The 15,972-nt window shown below is 60.7% G+C and overlaps 1 protein-coding gene across 9 annotated transcripts; it reads left to right on the forward strand.

Moving 5' to 3' along the window:
* Window positions 1–2,149: 2,149 nt before the first annotated feature.
* ZNF335 (zinc finger protein 335) lies at window positions 2,150–11,966 on the forward strand. Of its 9 annotated transcripts, none has more exons than XM_050982202.1 (28): window positions 2,150–2,296; window positions 2,756–2,987; window positions 3,332–3,605; window positions 3,975–4,052; window positions 4,271–4,600; window positions 4,744–4,875; window positions 4,958–5,116; window positions 5,224–5,482; window positions 5,574–5,751; window positions 5,832–5,944; window positions 6,127–6,145; window positions 6,351–6,467; window positions 6,552–6,628; window positions 6,707–6,867; window positions 6,992–7,221; window positions 7,297–7,405; window positions 7,489–7,583; window positions 7,708–7,991; window positions 8,104–8,245; window positions 8,316–8,705; window positions 8,793–8,935; window positions 9,259–9,392; window positions 9,801–9,904; window positions 10,029–10,106; window positions 10,303–10,386; window positions 10,552–10,617; window positions 10,783–10,864; window positions 11,218–11,966. In XM_050982202.1, exons 2-28 carry the CDS (start codon window positions 2,787–2,789, stop codon window positions 11,334–11,336), a joined length of 4,158 nt encoding a protein of 1,385 aa, XP_050838159.1. In that variant the 5' UTR covers window positions 2,150–2,296; window positions 2,756–2,786; the 3' UTR covers window positions 11,337–11,966. The 9 variants fall into 9 exon arrangements, 7 of the variants coding, with proteins under 7 accessions (XP_050838159.1, XP_050838158.1, XP_050838161.1 ...); XM_050982201.1 differs by lacking the exon at window positions 2,150–2,296 and adding an exon at window positions 2,346–2,417; XM_050982204.1 differs by lacking the exon at window positions 2,150–2,296 and having other exon boundaries at window positions 2,528–2,987; window positions 9,804–9,904.
* The last annotated feature ends 4,006 nt before the right edge of the window (window positions 11,967–15,972 follow it).

Here is a 15,972-nt window from a genome sequence, read left to right on the forward strand (position 1 = left end):
CTCTGGAGCTCAGGCTGTTCTGCCCTGCAGCCATCACCAGTTGGGAAAATCCTTCACTTGTCTCACACAGCAGCTGACTGAAGGCAGAAAGAGGAAACCTGCTGGTCTGACACAAATCCATCCAGCTTCCTCTACCTGGCAGGCAGCTTTTGCTAGAGGTTCCTCTGACACCACTGCCCCTCCCCAACAGGAACGCGGACCTTCCCCCAAGAGGGGGCACAAGGGCATTCCAAACCCAGACAGAGCCGGTCACAGGCAGTGCTGGGCTCTACCGGTGTGAGCTACAGAACTATGGAGAGGGGACATCAGGCACAGGAGCACCTCCCATCCTCCCCAACTCCACTTCCCCCACTGAGCTACACGGGGCTACTTTAAAAAGCAGTAGTGGGAGAAAAAATGCTCAAGCCCTCGGTCTTTCTGCCTTTCTGACATGACAGTGACGGCAGCAGCCGGGCACATGTGGGGACTCAGCCCTGAGGCACTGACAGCAGCGCTGCGGCAGCAGAGCTCACACAGCCAGCCCGGGGATGGCTCTCACCGCTGCTGTCTGCCCATGATGGATGAGGGCATAAACCTTTCAAGGATGCATTTAATTAGCTTGAAAAAGAGCCGGAAGGTGCACACGCAGCTGCTGGCAGTGCGGCTCCTCTACTGCCTCTGCCGGACACACAGTGCCTCCGGGGACTGTCACCTGGGGCAGGACACAAGGGACGCTCAGAGCCCCAGGGAAGAGCCCCGGGCCGTGGGGGATGGATACAGGCACTGCCTGCCTCGCCCCGGCGCAGAGGCACAGAGGCACCACAGCCAAATGCTGCAGAGTACTGATCCAGCCCAGCACCCATCGGCTCAGATTTCTGGCAGGTTATGTCCATGCTCACAGACTGCGCCAGATGAGACACTGTCTGTCCTCCTGCCACTGGCACCGTGTCAGCACCGGCTCGGGACCGGCCGTCCTGGCCAGTGACAGGATGGCACTGCCCACCCCGACCTGCACTGCGGGCTGGCTTGGTCTAAATGGCCCCGGAACCGGCTGGGACGCAGAGCCCTGACCCCCCTCGCCCCATGTGTTTCTTCCACAGGGACCCAAAGCCAGGGTCAGCCCACCACGGCCCAGCCCCGACAGAGCACAGGCACAAGACTGCTGCCTTTCTTCCAAGATAAATATGGGATAGAGCCGTCCTTAATAGAGCACTGCAACAAGAGAAAATATCAGTGGGAAGAGGGAGCCACCTGAGGCTTTGGTAAAGCCATCTCCATGGAGCAGAGGCCAAACGCAGGCCATGCACAGCTGAGCTCAGCTGGAGGATCTGGAGCAGCACTGCCATCAGCAGTGCTGCAGGGAGCTGAGACAGCCAGGGAGCTGGGACAGCAGCAAGGTCCGAGTGCAACCCTGCAGGGCATGCTGTGGCATCAAGAGGTGCCAGCAATGCCCCACTGCCGGCAGTGCTCCGGGAGCCCCGGGTGGGGCCCTGAGCAGCCCCCCGGACTGTGCACCCCCAGCGCGGGCAGCCAGCGCAGCTAAATCGGGTGCTTGTCACCATCTGCTTTAGGGGAAAGCCATCCCGGAGGGCGCAATTCGATGAGCGAGAGCCCATCGGAAGGTGGCTGCTGCTCAGATGCGGATCCTGCCGTCGAAAGAGTCAGGTCTGGCATCAAGGAACAAACGGACAGTAGGTGCCGTTCCCCGCCAGAGACCGAGGGGGAAAGCGCTCAGCAGCCTGAGGCTGGGCCGCCGCCCCGGCTGACGGTGGCAAGGCCCCGGCCCTCGCAGGGAAGGACGAGGCGGAGGTCCCGCGACTCGGCCAGGATCACTCCGGGGATGGGCGGCCCCAGCACACAAGGCACGCCGGTCTCAGAGCCCACCGCGGTTTATGGAACAGGAGCTGGAGCGCCGGGGCTGCACGGCTCAGCCAAGGTAAGGACCTCGGCAGGGGAAACTCGCTACCGGATCATGCCGGTCGGGCGGGAAAAGGAGGAAGGGGCGAGAACAGTGCGGCCGCACCGAGCGCCCGCTCCCGGCCCAGTCCCGCCGCCACTTCCGCCTTCCCGTCACGTGTCCAGCGCAACCCGGCGCGACGCCGACGCTCAGGGCCCGGGCGCCGCTTCCTGACGCCATGACGCAAGGTCCCACCACCGCCGACCCTTCCGCGGGAAAAGTAGTCCCCGGCGGGGCGCCGAGGCCTCTCTCCTCCCGCGGCAGGCGGGCGGCCCCGGGAGGCGCCTGAGGCGGCGGCCGGGACGCGGAGTGGATTGCTGCCGCGGCGTGCGCTGCAGGCGGGGCAGGGGCTGGGCGGCCGTAAGTAGTCCCGGCGCGGGGCCAGCGCCGCCATATCGCTGCGCGGCAAGAGGGCGGGGGGGCATGGCGGCCGCCGTGGTGCCGGCTCCGGCGGGGGCGCGGCGGGGCCGCGGCGGACCGGGTGAGGGCGCGGGTTGGCGGGCGGGCGGGCGGCGGCGGCGGGACCCCCTCGCCCCGGCGTGGCGGCGTCTCCCCCGCCCCGGCGGCACCGGGGCCGCCCCGCCGTGTGCGCGCGCGCGGAGGCGGCGGGGGGGGACCCCGCGGCAAGATGGCGGCCAAACGCCGGGTGGGACCGCGGGGCATGATGGGACCGGGGGCACCAGGTGGCGCCGGGACCCCCGTGAGGGTGCTCGGACCGCCGGGAATGGGCCCGCGGCGGCTCCGGGGCCCCGGGCCCCCGCGGTGGACGGGGACGGCGGGAAGCGGACGGCGGCCCTGACGACGGCGGTCCTCCCGCAGGTCGAGCTTAGCGGGCCCCGGCAGGGCGGGCATGGAGGAAAATGCGGTGGAGAGCAGCAGCGACGCGAGCTCGCAGGCGGCGCGGGAAGAGCCCACCGAGAGCGGGCTGGGCGTCGGGAGCTCGGTGGCCGTGTCGGCAGACAGCAGCGATGCGGCCGCGGGGCCCGGGCTCCTCTCCCGGGCCGATGACTCCTGCGTGGGGCAGAGCTCCGACAGCAGCGGGGTCTCCTTGGTAGGTGCTGGTGGGAAGGATGGGGTGGCGAGGAGGGCAGCCGCGGTTCTGGTTCCTAGGGGTTTCTGTAGGCATTTCTGACAGACTGAGCTTTGCGGCCTTGGTGGGCACTCTTACACCTCTGGTCCAGCATCTGTTGTCAGTCTGAGGAGCAGAACTCCCCTTGGTAGCATGAGCAGCCCTGCGGCTCCAGACTTTTGTCAGTACCAAAGGATTTGTTCTGGTGTCTTTCCTGGAAATCTTGCAGTGATACTCCGGGTCATTTGCATAACCTGGCAGCCCCAAGGGCTTGGGCTAGGAAAGGTCTCTCACCTGAGCTCTTCTGGACTCTTTTTATCCACCAGGAAGAGGTCTCAGAGAGCGGTTCCAGCACAGATGCCATTCCAAGGATTTACCTGCCAGACTCATCCTCTATTGCCCAATCCACCTTGGTCTCCAGTGTCTCCACTGTGAGCCAGTCCATCATGGTGTCAGAGTCCCCGCAGGTCCTGGTCCACTCCAGTGTCATCACCGATGGAGCCATAGTTGTGTCAGACTCCACTGCATCCACTTCCTCCGACCTGGGTTCTGCCATTGACAAAATCATTGAGTCCACAATCGGGCCTGACATCATCCAGAGTGAGTGTGTGCTCCCGTGTGGAGATGGCTTGGTGGGCTAGGGAGGGAGCCACTACACCAGACCTCAGGAGGTGGAGGAAGTATGGACATGGAATTATTAAGGCTGGAAAATAAACCTCTAAGATCATTGAGTCCAACTGGTCAGCAGGGTTTTCTCTTCTTGCTTTGCTGTAGTGACTCGAGGGTTTAGTGAGGAGCTCATATTGCTGGACAGCCTTCCTTCTGTCCAGCCGCTCCTTCAGCCCAGGGCAGGCCAGACCCTCTTCCCACCTTCAGGCATCTGTCTGAGCTGGGAGAGCCCTAGGGAGCCCCAGTGACTCTCCAGCCCTGGATCTGGCAGTCACCACTCTGCTCTCCTCTCCCTGCCAGGCTGCATCGCCGTGACCAGCGCAGAGGATGGAAGGGCGGAGACCACACAGTACCTCATTCTGCAAGGCCCTGATGATGGTGAGGGAAAGCCCTGATGATGGCTGTCCATGGTGGCCATCTGTGCCTCTGAGCCTTGTGCCACTGGAGCAGGGCCTGGAGCAGGTGTCCAGCTGTGTCAGCCACGGTGCTGGTACCACAGTCCTGTTGGGAGTCTTGTGTTCAGCCCTGTGCCCCTTGTGCAGGTGCAGCTTTGGATGCAGGTGAGGGTCTTGGCTGAATGGGTTTTGGTGTTTCAGGTGCCCCTATGGTGTCCCAGATGGCCACTTCTGCTCTAGCCAATAGCTTGGCAATAGAGGCTGTTGGTGATGGACCTACCTCCACGTGCCTTGACCAGCCTGGCCCTTCAGAGCCTTCCAGGCAATTGGAAGTGCTGGAGCTGCCTGCACAGCCAAACCAAGCCCAAGAGGCAGATGGTGGGGAGGAGCTGGACCAGCCAGACTTGGAGACCCTGGAAGAGATGATGGAAGTGGTGGTGGTGCAGCAGTTCAAGTGCAAGATGTGTCAATACAAGAGTGTCTCCAAGAAAACACTGATTAACCACATGAAAGAGCGTCACTTCCAGCCAGGTGTGTGCCAGGGGCTCAGGGAAATTCATCTCACAGCAGATAGACTCTGCTCTCTCCTGGGAAGAAACAAGAGAGGAGCTGGAGCACAAGGGCCTGTTCTGGCTCAGTCTGGTAAAGAACTTTCACCCCGTTTTCTGTGGCAGTGGGTTCGGCTCTGGCTCTGAAGAAAGGACGACCACGAAAGGTGGGGGCTGTTCCAAAGACTGAAGATGAGGAGGCCGCAGAAGAAGAAGATGATGATATTATGGATGCTGGTGCTATTGATGATCCTGAAGGTAGGACTCGCCCTCCACACGTCTTCCATAGCTTATTCTTTTCCCATCATCTTTTCTGATGTTTTGCGGCACTTGCCTGCAGAGGACAGTGACTACAACCCAGCTGAGGATGAGCCCCGGGGGCGACTGCCCAAATATGGCTGCACTGTTGCCACCTCCAGTGAGGAGAGACCACGTCGACGCCCGGGGAGACCCCGCAAGCTGCTTCGTCTGGAGAATATGTCTCAGGACATGCCTGGAGGTGAGGGAGCTGGGAAGCAGCAGCCCTGTTCAGGGTTGAAGCAGGGAGTGGTGCTCCTGAAGCCACAGTGAGAATGTGATGGAGCTGTTCTGTGTTCTGTGGAGCAGGAGGGGAGGTAGAGCCCTTGGTGACATCCCAGAGCACACCAAGCCGGGAGCTGCAGAACTCGGAAGCAGCCAGTTCCTCTGGCTTGGAGAATGGGACCGGTGAGAGCCTGGCAGAGCCCGGTATCAGCCAGTCTGACTCCGAGAACAAGGACCCTTCCTCCAACACCACTGCTGAGGATGCAGACGTCATCCCCCGGCGGCGTGGGCGGCCCTCCCGCCGCTTCCTGGGCAAGAAATACCGCAAGTACATGGGGCGCAGGTGAGGGGTGTGCTGGGCCCTCTGGCCTGTGCCCAGGGCTGGTCCAGCCCATTTGCCACTGCAGCTCTGAGCCCTGCTCCTGTTCCTGCAGGTACTACTACAAGTCCCCCAAGCCCCTGATGCGGCCTTACCTGTGTCGGATTTGTGGCTCACGGTTCCTCACACACGATGACCTGCGCTTCCATGTCAACTCACACGAGGCCAATGACCCGCAGCTCTTCAAGTGTCTTCAGTGCAGTTACCGCTCCCGGCGGTGGTCCTCCCTCAAGGTGAGCTTCAGCTGCCCTGCCTCAAACCTGCAGGCTGCCTGGCAGCCCCAGGTCTCATGGCTCTGGTCTGCCTCTTACAGGAGCACATGTTCAACCATGTGGGCAGCAAGCCCTACAAGTGCGAGGAGTGCAATTACACCAGCGTGTACAAGAAGGATGTCATTCGGCACTCTACAGTGCACAGCAGGGACAGGTGAGGGCAGCACAGTCCTGGGGACTGAGCACTACTGACACTGTTCTTCCTGTCCTGGGAGGGTGGCCCTGGCTGGCCCATCCCCTGGCCCTTTCCAAATGGAGAGTTTTGGTGTCTGGGTATAAGGAAGCTTGGGCTTGGGCTTTGGCTGACACAAGGGGCTTTTCTTACTTCTTTTTCAGGAAGAAGAGAGCTGATCCGGTGAGTTTGAATACTTTGTTGACTTGAATCTCAGCTCTGTTATTTGGGAAGAGGCACATCTGGGTCGTCACAAAATCTCAGTGCCTCACTGGAGGCATTGTTTCTGGATCTCTTGAGGAAAGGCAACCCAGGTCGTCCAGTGGGGAGAGGGTAAAGAAACTGGTGAGCTCATCCAGGTGATATCATCTTTATGCTCTCCATCCAGCCACCAAAGCTGAACTCCTTCCCATGCCCTGTCTGCAACCGTGTCTACCCCATGCAGAAGAGGCTTACACAGCACATGAAGACACACAGTACAGAGAAACCACACATGTGTGATAAGGTGAGGGGGGGAACAGCCTGGGGAGGGGCTGGCAGTGGGTGAGGAAGGGCAGGGGGTGACTGCTGCTTCACTTTGTTTCACCAGTGCGGGAAGTCCTTTAAGAAGCGTTACACCTTCAAGATGCACCTGCTGACGCACATCCAAGCCATTGCCAACCGCAGGTAGGAGCCCAGTGTGCCTGGGCAGAGCCTGTGTCCTGCTCCCCTCAGCAGGTGTCACAGGTGGCTTTGTCCTGGCAGGTTCAAGTGTGAGTTCTGTGACTATGTCTGTGAGGACAAGAAGGTCCTGCTGAACCACCAGCTGTCGCACATGAATGACAAGCCCTATAAGTGCAGTGTCTGCAAGTATTCCACCTTCCGGGAGGACTTCCTGGTCTCACACATGGCAGTCAAGCACACAGGTGAGAGAACCTGTTTGACCGATGCCCTGCACTCCCATTTCTCCCAGAGACAGTCAGAGTCTGCCTGCTCTGCCTCCCATCCCCTGGGGACCTCCTGCCTGACTCCCCCTCCTGGGCCCTGCAGGAGGGAAGCCGTTTGCTTGCGAGTTCTGCCACTTCACCACCAAGCACAAGAAGAACCTGCGCCTGCACGTGCAGTGCCGCCACGCCGACTCCTTCGAGGAGTGGGCACAGAGGCACCCCGAGGAGCCGCCCTGCCGCCGCCGCCCCTTCTTCACCCTGCAGCAGATCGAGGAGCTGAAGCAGCAGCACAGCCAGGTGCAGGCACCAGCTGAGCCAGAGGCCAGCCCACCGGTGAGTGCCATGCCTAGTCCCAGCTCCTCCTGGTGCTCACTGCCCACTGTGCTGTCAGCACTCTCTCTCATGCAGGCACCTCTCGGCCCCATCACTTGCCACACGGTCCAGGCTGTTGCAGGTGCAGAGCCCTCTGTTCTCTCGCAAGGTTCCCTGGAAGGGGCCACCATCATCTATGAACAAGGTAAGCGAACACTTGGGAAGGGGGCAGGATGAGGAAGGAGGTAGGTGAGCTCCTGCCTGACCCTTCCTATCTGACTCCCCCAGATGTGGCTGGATCAGCAGAGCTGGCCACACAGACGGCCCTGGATCTCCTGCTGAACATGAGCACCCAGAGAGAGCTGGCCACCAGCTCGCTGCAGGTGGGCAAAGTCAAGGGGAGCCAGGCCTGCTGGGGGCTGGCACAAGGAGGCTTCCCAGCCCTGTTCTGCTGCAGGGGTGTCTTGCAGAGCCTTGCCCCCTGGGCTGAGCTGCTGTATTGTACAGGTGGCAGTGGTGAAACCAGATGACCCAGGAGAAACACCAGGCCCCTGTGAGCTGCAGGCACAGGAGGAGGAGGAGGCAAAGGTGGACTCTAAGGAGCAGCAGCAAAAGTTGGTGATGCTGCACATGGCAGAGCCTGGGCAGACACTTGTGCAGGAGGCTTACGGGGAAGCAAGCCTGAGTGGCTCGGAGCTGCAGCAGATCACCATCCCCTTCAGTGGAGCAGCAGAGTACAGCATCATTGCACCCATCAGCGAGGAGATCCAGGCTCCTGCCACGCTGTACAGGTCAGCTGTATGGGAGGAGTGGGGAGAGGGAGGCACTTCTGGCCTCCAGTCGGGAGGCTTTAGTGGTGAGGAAGAGGAGGAGGCAGACCATCCCTGACCTGGTGCTCTCCAGCAGTGAGGAGGAGAGTCCTGTGGAGACCTCCCACACAGTTGTGGTGAGCGGAGCTGTGATGACAGAGGAAGCACTGAAGGACCATAGCAATCACTACATCATGTCATCCGGTGTCTCGGGGAGCCAGTTCCAGACCGTGGAGGTAAGGATCTGAGCCTTCTCCCCATCCCAAGCAGCAGTGGCAGCAGATGTGACTGGTGTTTCTCTCGCAGCCCCTCAGCGGGGATGCTGCCTTTTCCTCACCTGCGGAGGGCCAAGAGGCAGAGCCCGCCGGCATCAAGTGGCCCGTGGTGCAGTGTGTCACCAGTCTGGTCCAGAACGACTCGTCTTTGTCCCCAGCATCCAAGGGGCAGGAAGTGTCATCCCCAAAGATCAAGTGGCCTGCACTCCAAGGCATGGCCAAGAAGCTCACATGCAAGGTTTCCACAGCCAAGAAGCTCTCATGCAAGATTTCCACGGCCAAAAAGTTTTCATGCAAGATTTGCACAGCCATGTTCACAGGGAGAGCGGAGATGGAGAGTCACAAGAGAGCCCACATTGGGCCCAGCACTTTCAAGTGTCCTGACTGTCCCTTCACTGCCACACTCTGGCCAGAGGTCCGGGTAAGTTTCCTGGTGCAGAGCAGCCCTGGGAACAAGGGGTTTGGAGAAACAGGGGTTTCCGACCCAGCACTTGTCCTTCTTCCCCAGAGCCACATGATTCAACATGCCAACCTCCGGCCACACAAGTGCCCCCACTGCAGCTTTGCCTCCAAGAACAAGAAGGACCTGCGCAGGCACATGCTGACCCACACCAATGAAAAGCCCTTCGCCTGCCAGGTCTGTGGGCAGAGGTGAGTGGTGGAGCTGGGCTGATCCCATAGAGCTCTTCAAGGCTCAAGAGGAGGTAGAATCTTGGCAGAGCTGTCTGCCTCAAATCTTCCCCAGTGTCAGCCCATTAGAGGGGACAGTGCCCTTGGGAACGGTTCCTGCTGCAGGTGGACCCAACTTTGTCACCAAAGGACCTCTGCATCGGAGGGTTCAGTCCCTGGGCACTGATGGGAACATGATGGGAGAGGGGACAGGCCATGTTATAGGATGTGCTTAAGGGTCCTGCTGAGAGCACAGGATCCTGTGCTGCCTTTGGCACACTCCACCCCACTCTGCCTCTCCATAGGTTCAACCGTAATGGGCACCTCAAGTTCCACACGCAGCGTTTGCACAGCTCAGAGGGCAAAAGGCCTGGGCCAGCTGCTGCGCAGCAGACCATCATCCTGAACAGCAACGAGGACACCCTGGCCACCCTGCACAGTAAGACATGTCCCCGGGACCAGGGCCGACCTGTGGGTGTCCTACATGCAGGATTCACCCAGCGTGTGGCTCAGGTGGGACTGAAGGGCCAGGAGGACCCTCCTGCAGTTGGGATTGCTGATGGAGACAGAGACCAAGGGGCTGGGCACAGGCAACTGTGCAGAATGAGGGGTGCCTGTGTTCCCTCCAGACAGGTCCTAGTAGTTCAGTACATGGGGGAACAGCTCACACTGGAAGTAGGGTTGAGGTTCTGAGATGGAGGGTGCATTCTGCCCCTAGTTGTTTAGCTCTGACCTCATGCTTTTCACTGGGGCAGCTGTCAGGCAGTAGCCACAGGTGAGCGAGGCCATTGGTAGCCCTGGCAGTGTCCCCAGCAGCATCCCCAGCAGCTCCCTCTCTGTGTTGCAGCAGCTCTGCAGGCCGGCCAGGCTGTGCTGGCTCCCGAGCGGCTGCAGCAGGCTCTGGGGCAGGAGCACATCCTTGTTGCGCAGGAGCAGAGCGTCACCAGCCAGGTGAGTTGGGTCCCTTGGCCTCAGCTCATGTCCTGTGTGGCTGCTTCTCACAGTGGGGGCCTCCTGGGGGGCTGTGGTCAGGTCCAGCCCCCCTGACCACACTGGGAACTTGCTGATGTTGCAGGAGGAGGCAGCCTACATCCAGGAGATCACAACTGCTGACGGACAGACAGTACAGCACTTAGTGACTGCTGACAACCAGGTGAGGGGACATGGCCCACAGATGGGAGATGCTAGTGGAAAAAACTGGCAGCAGTGTGGGAGAGCAGGGCTCCACAGGGAGAGCTGAAGGCGCTGGGGTGGTAGAAAGAGGCACAGGAGACAGACCAGATCCAGCTGTTGTGATGGGAGGTGGGGACTGGTGACCTTTTTCTGGGTCTGAATTCTTATGTTTGCAGGTTCAGTACATTATTGCCCAGGAAGGTGTCCCGCACTTGCTTCCCCAAGAGTATGTTGTTGTCCCAGAGGGACATCACATCCAGGTGAGCTTCAGACTGTCTGCTCCCATCACATGGTGGGTGGGGCTCATGGGGTGTCATGTGTGAGGATGGACCCCCTCCTGCTCCCTCTTGATTACTCGGGGTCACAACATTGTTGGAGGCCTGGACACCTTCAGACCCTACCACAGCCTCACTGTTTGTCCCCAGGTACAGGATGGTCAGATCACCCACATCCAGTATGAGCAGGGTGGCCAGTTCCTCCCGGAGTCACAGGTAAGGAGCCAGGCATGGTGGCAGGAGCTGGAGGGTCAGCCTGCAGTTGGACAGGGATATGTAAAATAGGGGGAGCTCATGGGCTGGTGCCAGAGTGCAGCAGCCACAGCTGGAGCAGCTCCAGGAGGAACCCTCCCCTCAGGCATTGTCTGTTTTCCCCTCTAGATCCAGTATATGCCCGTGTCACCGGAGCAGCAGCTCGTCACCCAGGCACAGCTGGAAGCAGCAGCACACTCGGCTGTCTCAGGTACTAGCACGGCCCTGTGCCAGAAGGGTCTGTCCTCCCAGGTTTAGGGGTGCCAGTCCTGTTGTTGGGGTTGGCAGCAAGTTGTGCAGCAGTCCTTGGTGGGAGGGCTGGGAAGATCAGGCTCGATCACTCTTTGCTGCCAGCCATGGTGTCCAAGGGCAGATACTAGCTGGTTCCTGCATGTCAATTGTGGAACAGGGTTAAGCAGAGCTGGGTTCACTGCTGGAGCCCCACATGGGCAGGGTGGCCTTTTGTCCCTTCCCGGGGACAGGTAAGGAACGGGGAGGGGAGCCCTGAGTAGGCAGTGCCTCCCCCTGCCCTCAGAGGCAGCACTGACCCCTCCTCCCTTGCAGCAGTGGCAGATGCGGCCATGGCCCAGGCCCAGGGCGTCTTCACTGCCGAGGCGGCAGCCGAGCAGATCCAGCAGCTGCAGCCGGGCATCCACTACGATGTCATCACGCTGTCGGACTAGCGCCGCACCGTGCTGAGCAGGTGGCCGCACTGGCAGCAGCCGCCCCAGCCAGCAGTTGCCTTATTGTGCCGGGGCTGCGAGGGACACACCTGAGCCGTGGTGGCACAGACACAACCAGGGACACGCTGCCGCTCGGTCCTGTGCTGTGGGAGTCCTGCACCTCCCCCCAGAGACTGCTCAGCAGCCACAGGGACAGCCCTTGTGAGGACGGTCTCTTCGTCTGTTGCACTGGATGGTCTGAAACCCCTTTTCCTGAACGGTCTGCGTGGGCAGCCATGGATCAGTGTCTGCGCAGCACATGAGGGTCCTGGGGAAGCCATAGGGCTGGGCACAACTGTGTGGTGCAGTGTCAGAGATGAGGTGTGTGCAGCCACAGCCACTGCTCCCCGCAGCCATGGGGCCAGTGGTCCTAGTGTGCCAGCAGCCAGCCCTCCTGTGGTATCTCCAGCCTGCAGGCAGGCAGCAGCAGGGCTCTGGACTGGAGGAACCCAAGGAGAAGGAGGCAGAAGATGCTCTATTTTTCTTCTGATGAGGAATGGACTCTCATGTTAATCCGCTGGTGGTTGTTGGAGGGTTCAGCTGTGACATTCTCAAGCTTTGACTATGCTTATGAATAAAAAGGGATGGAGAGCTGTGTGTGCACCTGCTTGGGGGTCCAGGGGACAGGGATGCAACAGCCCAGCCTCAGCATGGCCCTGGAGCTGAGGCCCTCCCATCCAGGAGCCCAGCACTGTGCTGGGCCAGTCGCTGCTGGCAGACGCCCCAGGCTATCAGCTGCCTCCCGCCGAGTGACCTTGACTCCTGAGCAGCAAGCCAGGCAGCTGGGACAGCAGTGGGCTGGGGGCTGGAGTCATGAAATTAATCGAGTGGTAAACAGCCTAAATCCCGTGTAACTCTGTCCCGAGCCACACACCGCCCTCCTGAGCGGCTTGTCTGGGCCTATTTACATGTGATTATAACAGCTAATCGCAGAGTTTTAGTTCTCTGCTCCTGCATTAAACTGATTATCCACGGAGGGGAAAAAGGCCGGGAACCACCCTGGCTCGGTGAGAGCCTCTGTGGAGCCTGAGCTCCACGGGGGTGGGGTGATCTCTGCAGGACTCTCTCTGCCCTCATGCAGGGTACGGCGGTGGCACCGGGGCCGCTGTGGGATGTCCCCCCGGCCACCAGGGCAGTGAGCAGTGGGTGGCCCCACACCTCCCCCGAGGTAGCTGCGGCTGATGTGGCTGTCCCAGCTGTGGCTCTGTCCCTCTGCCTTCACACCAGCCTTGCCTGTCACGGTAGTGCTGGTGCGTGGCTGTGCCTGCCGGGTTGCGGCTCGGACGGGTCCAGCTGTGTCTGCCTGCTGTGCCGGCCGCGGCGGCCCTCCCTCTCCAGCTGTGCTGTGCAGGGTCAGGGTGCTGCACACAATCCGCAGGCGCTTTCCTAGATTACAGCCCCATTATCTAATCAAGCAGATCCACGGTGCTGGTTAGGGCTGGACGAGTCCCGTGGGGACAAGGTTATGGGGCCACTGCAGGGCCATGGCCAGGGCTGGTCCCAGCCAGCAGCACCAGTGTCCTGGCTGACTTGAGGCTTCCACACCTGTGCCTGCCCAGAGGACACCATCAGCCCACTGTGGGACGGATGGGACTAGAGCTCTGTCTGCTGTATGTTGGGAGCTCCAGGCGCTGCTCAGGCTCTGGCCATGGGGTAGTGCGGTGGCATGGGACCTCTGGGTGCTGGCACCTCACCCTGGGACCTGCTGTCACCAGGGCCTGCAGGGATCCAGGGATGTGGCCAGGCTCATTAGCACCAGTGACCTTCGCCTTCCTGTCCTGGCCAGCGCTAAGCGGGTTTGTTACATATTTAATATCCTGAGAGCGTTATTAGTCGGTATTTAATGACGGATACAACCTGTGGGATAATCCCAGTTTTAGTGGGGAGGCGTGGTGGCAGGAGCAGGTGGCTCAGGGGGTCGCAGGCTCTTGGGGCCCCTCACACAGCTGCCCACCACTGCCCTGCTGTGCCAACAACAGGAACCCCCCAGTGCCTTGCAGTGGTCCACTGTCCATGGGGCTGTGGGACCCTTCCCCTTGGTCACTCTGCTGCTGGGAATCCAGCATGGCAGTGCTGGGGCTTGGGTGAGGACCTGGCCAAGCCAGAGGACGAGCAGGATGGGGCAGCATGGGTTGCTGTCCTCCCACCAGGCTATCATTCTTCCACCAGCCCCTGGCCCTCCATCCTGCCCTCCCACAGCACAGGGGGCTCTGCCACCTGCAGCCCCAAGTCAGGGCTGGGGTCATGGATGGGACACAGCTCAGCACTGCAGTCAAGCCCCAGCTGGGCTGTGTGTGTGTGGCTCTGGGTGTCCGTGGGGCTCATTGTGGGCCCCATGTGCCAGCCCTGGGATGCCATTGTACCCCATCCCTGGGAGCTGTGTAAGCTGTGCTGAGTTGGGGACTTGGAGGGACCAGGGCTCTGGCTGGTGGCAGGCAGGCAAGGACGGTCCCTGCAAGTCCCTGCGCAACAGTAGCTGGGGAAGGGGGGGTATCAGGTGCCCCAGATCCTGCTGCTGCTCTCGTGGGTGCTAATACCCCCTAATCAGCTGTCAGTCACTGCGGACCCCAGCAGCTATAAAAGACCAGGGAGCAGCTCCCCGGCTCCTCTCCTGCAGTATGGCTGCACCTCGGGGCGAGAGGAGCTCAGGACAAGATCTGGGGGGCTGCGGGGGGCCTTGGGGGACCCTGCGGGGGCCGCCCCAAGCCCTACTGCCCTGTCCCTACCCCTACTCCTGCCCCTGTCCCGTTTTGGCCGGGTACAGCCTCCTGCCACCCCCTCTCAGCCTCGTGACGCCCCTGGTAAGTGCCGCGCTGCAGCTCCGGGGGAGGAATGGGATGCGGGGCTTTCCACGGACGGACCAGGATGGGACTGTGTGGGGTGGTTGGAATCGGGTCTGGAGACCTGCTGTCCCGAGGCCCCTGCCCCTCCCCGGCATTCCCCTGCCCACACACACACACACACACACAGTCCTGCATTTGGCACTTTGGGTGCGCATGGGAGAGGAAAACAACGGGCAGGATACAGCTCTGCCCTCTCCCACACACAGAGGGCCCAGCCCTGACATCCCACAGCCCCTCTCCTCTGGCGATCGTGACCCCCTGTCCCACCCTGACACCTCTGTGCCCCTCCAGGTCTCAGCACCCTTTGAGGTGCCACTGGGGCTGCCCACAGAGCCGGGGCGGGCGAAGGTGGCAGCGACGCGAGAGAGCACCGGGGCACTGAAGGCTTGGCTGGCACGACACCCCAGGAACCCCTATCCCAGCAAGGGGGAGAAGGTGATGCTGGCTGTGGTCAGCCGGATGAGCCTCACCCAGGTTTCCACATGGTTCGCCAATGCCCGCCGGCGCCTCAAGAAGGAGAAAAAGGCGAGCTGGGCCACACAGAGCGCCTCAGATGGAGAGGACAGCGAGGGAGAGGGGGTTCCATCGGGTGCCGTCCCCATTCCCAGTTCCAGCCCCGTGCAGGATGGGTGCGGGGGCAGCCCCGAGGTGACGACAGGCCCTGGGCAGGACAAGCAGCCCCAGAAACCCAAGATCTGGAGTGTGGCAGAGATGCTGGAATCTTCACCCAGCAAGAACAGGTGTCCCCCGGGGGTGCCAGCGGTGCCAGAGCAGGTATAGGACTTGGGATAGTCATGTCCTGTCCCCAAAGACATGACAGGAGAGACAGGACCCAGCAGCTGTCTCAGCAAGGAGAGTGGGACACGTGGGTGGGAGGGACACAAAACCGTAATAAATGTGACTCTGTCCTGGGTCTCCTGGTTTTGCTTGTGTGCAGTGGGGATGCTGGTGGAGATGCTGGTAGGGATGCAGGGGTGCCAGCAGAGATGGTAGGGTAACTTTACTGCCAATGCTGCTGAGAGCAGCCCCTGTGGAGTAGGGCAGGTCCAAGGCAGAGATTAAAAATAGACTTTGCTCTTCTTAATAAAAGTAATAAAATGGTTAGCAGTATTAAATTAATCCTTACAAAACAAAACCCAAGGAGGTTAAATAGAGACTGGAGGCTGTGCAAAAAGAAAACCCACAATGACTACAAAATAGCTCCAAAGACATCTTTACACACCAAAGAAACTCCTCCACTCCTCCCCTCTGGGACACAATGTCAGCGAACACGAGACTCACACATGAGAAACACAGATGCGATGGGAGCAGCCCCACGAGGAGCGTGGGTGCCACAGACAGAACTATTTACACTATGGACACGGAGCCGTGCTGGGGCCAGTCCGGCCGCAGGAGCCCCGGGCTCTGCCCGTCCCTCTCCTGCCGGGGCCCCTCCGGCCGCGGCACTCGCGCTTCCTCAGCTGGGATCAGTGTCCTGGCTCCTGCTTTGTCTGCTGTGGAGGAGGAGGACAGGAGCTGAGGTCTGGCCCAAATGTTTGTAGGCTTCAAAGAGCTCCTGCAGCCGCTCCAGCCAGAGTGAGCACCCACATGGAAAAGACAGTGCTGTTCTGCATGGGAAGGCACCAGGCACTGAGCTTCTCCCCATGGTCCAGGCGGAGCATGCTGTGGGTCAGAGGACATGTGTACCTCAAGGGACAATACCCCAAGGAACTCAAATCCTGCCTGACTCAGGCACACGGGTTGGCTGTGCAGGG

This window comes from Serinus canaria, chromosome 20 (assembly GCF_022539315.1).
Source record: "Serinus canaria isolate serCan28SL12 chromosome 20, serCan2020, whole genome shotgun sequence".
Taxonomy (NCBI): domain Eukaryota; kingdom Metazoa; phylum Chordata; class Aves; order Passeriformes; family Fringillidae; genus Serinus; species Serinus canaria.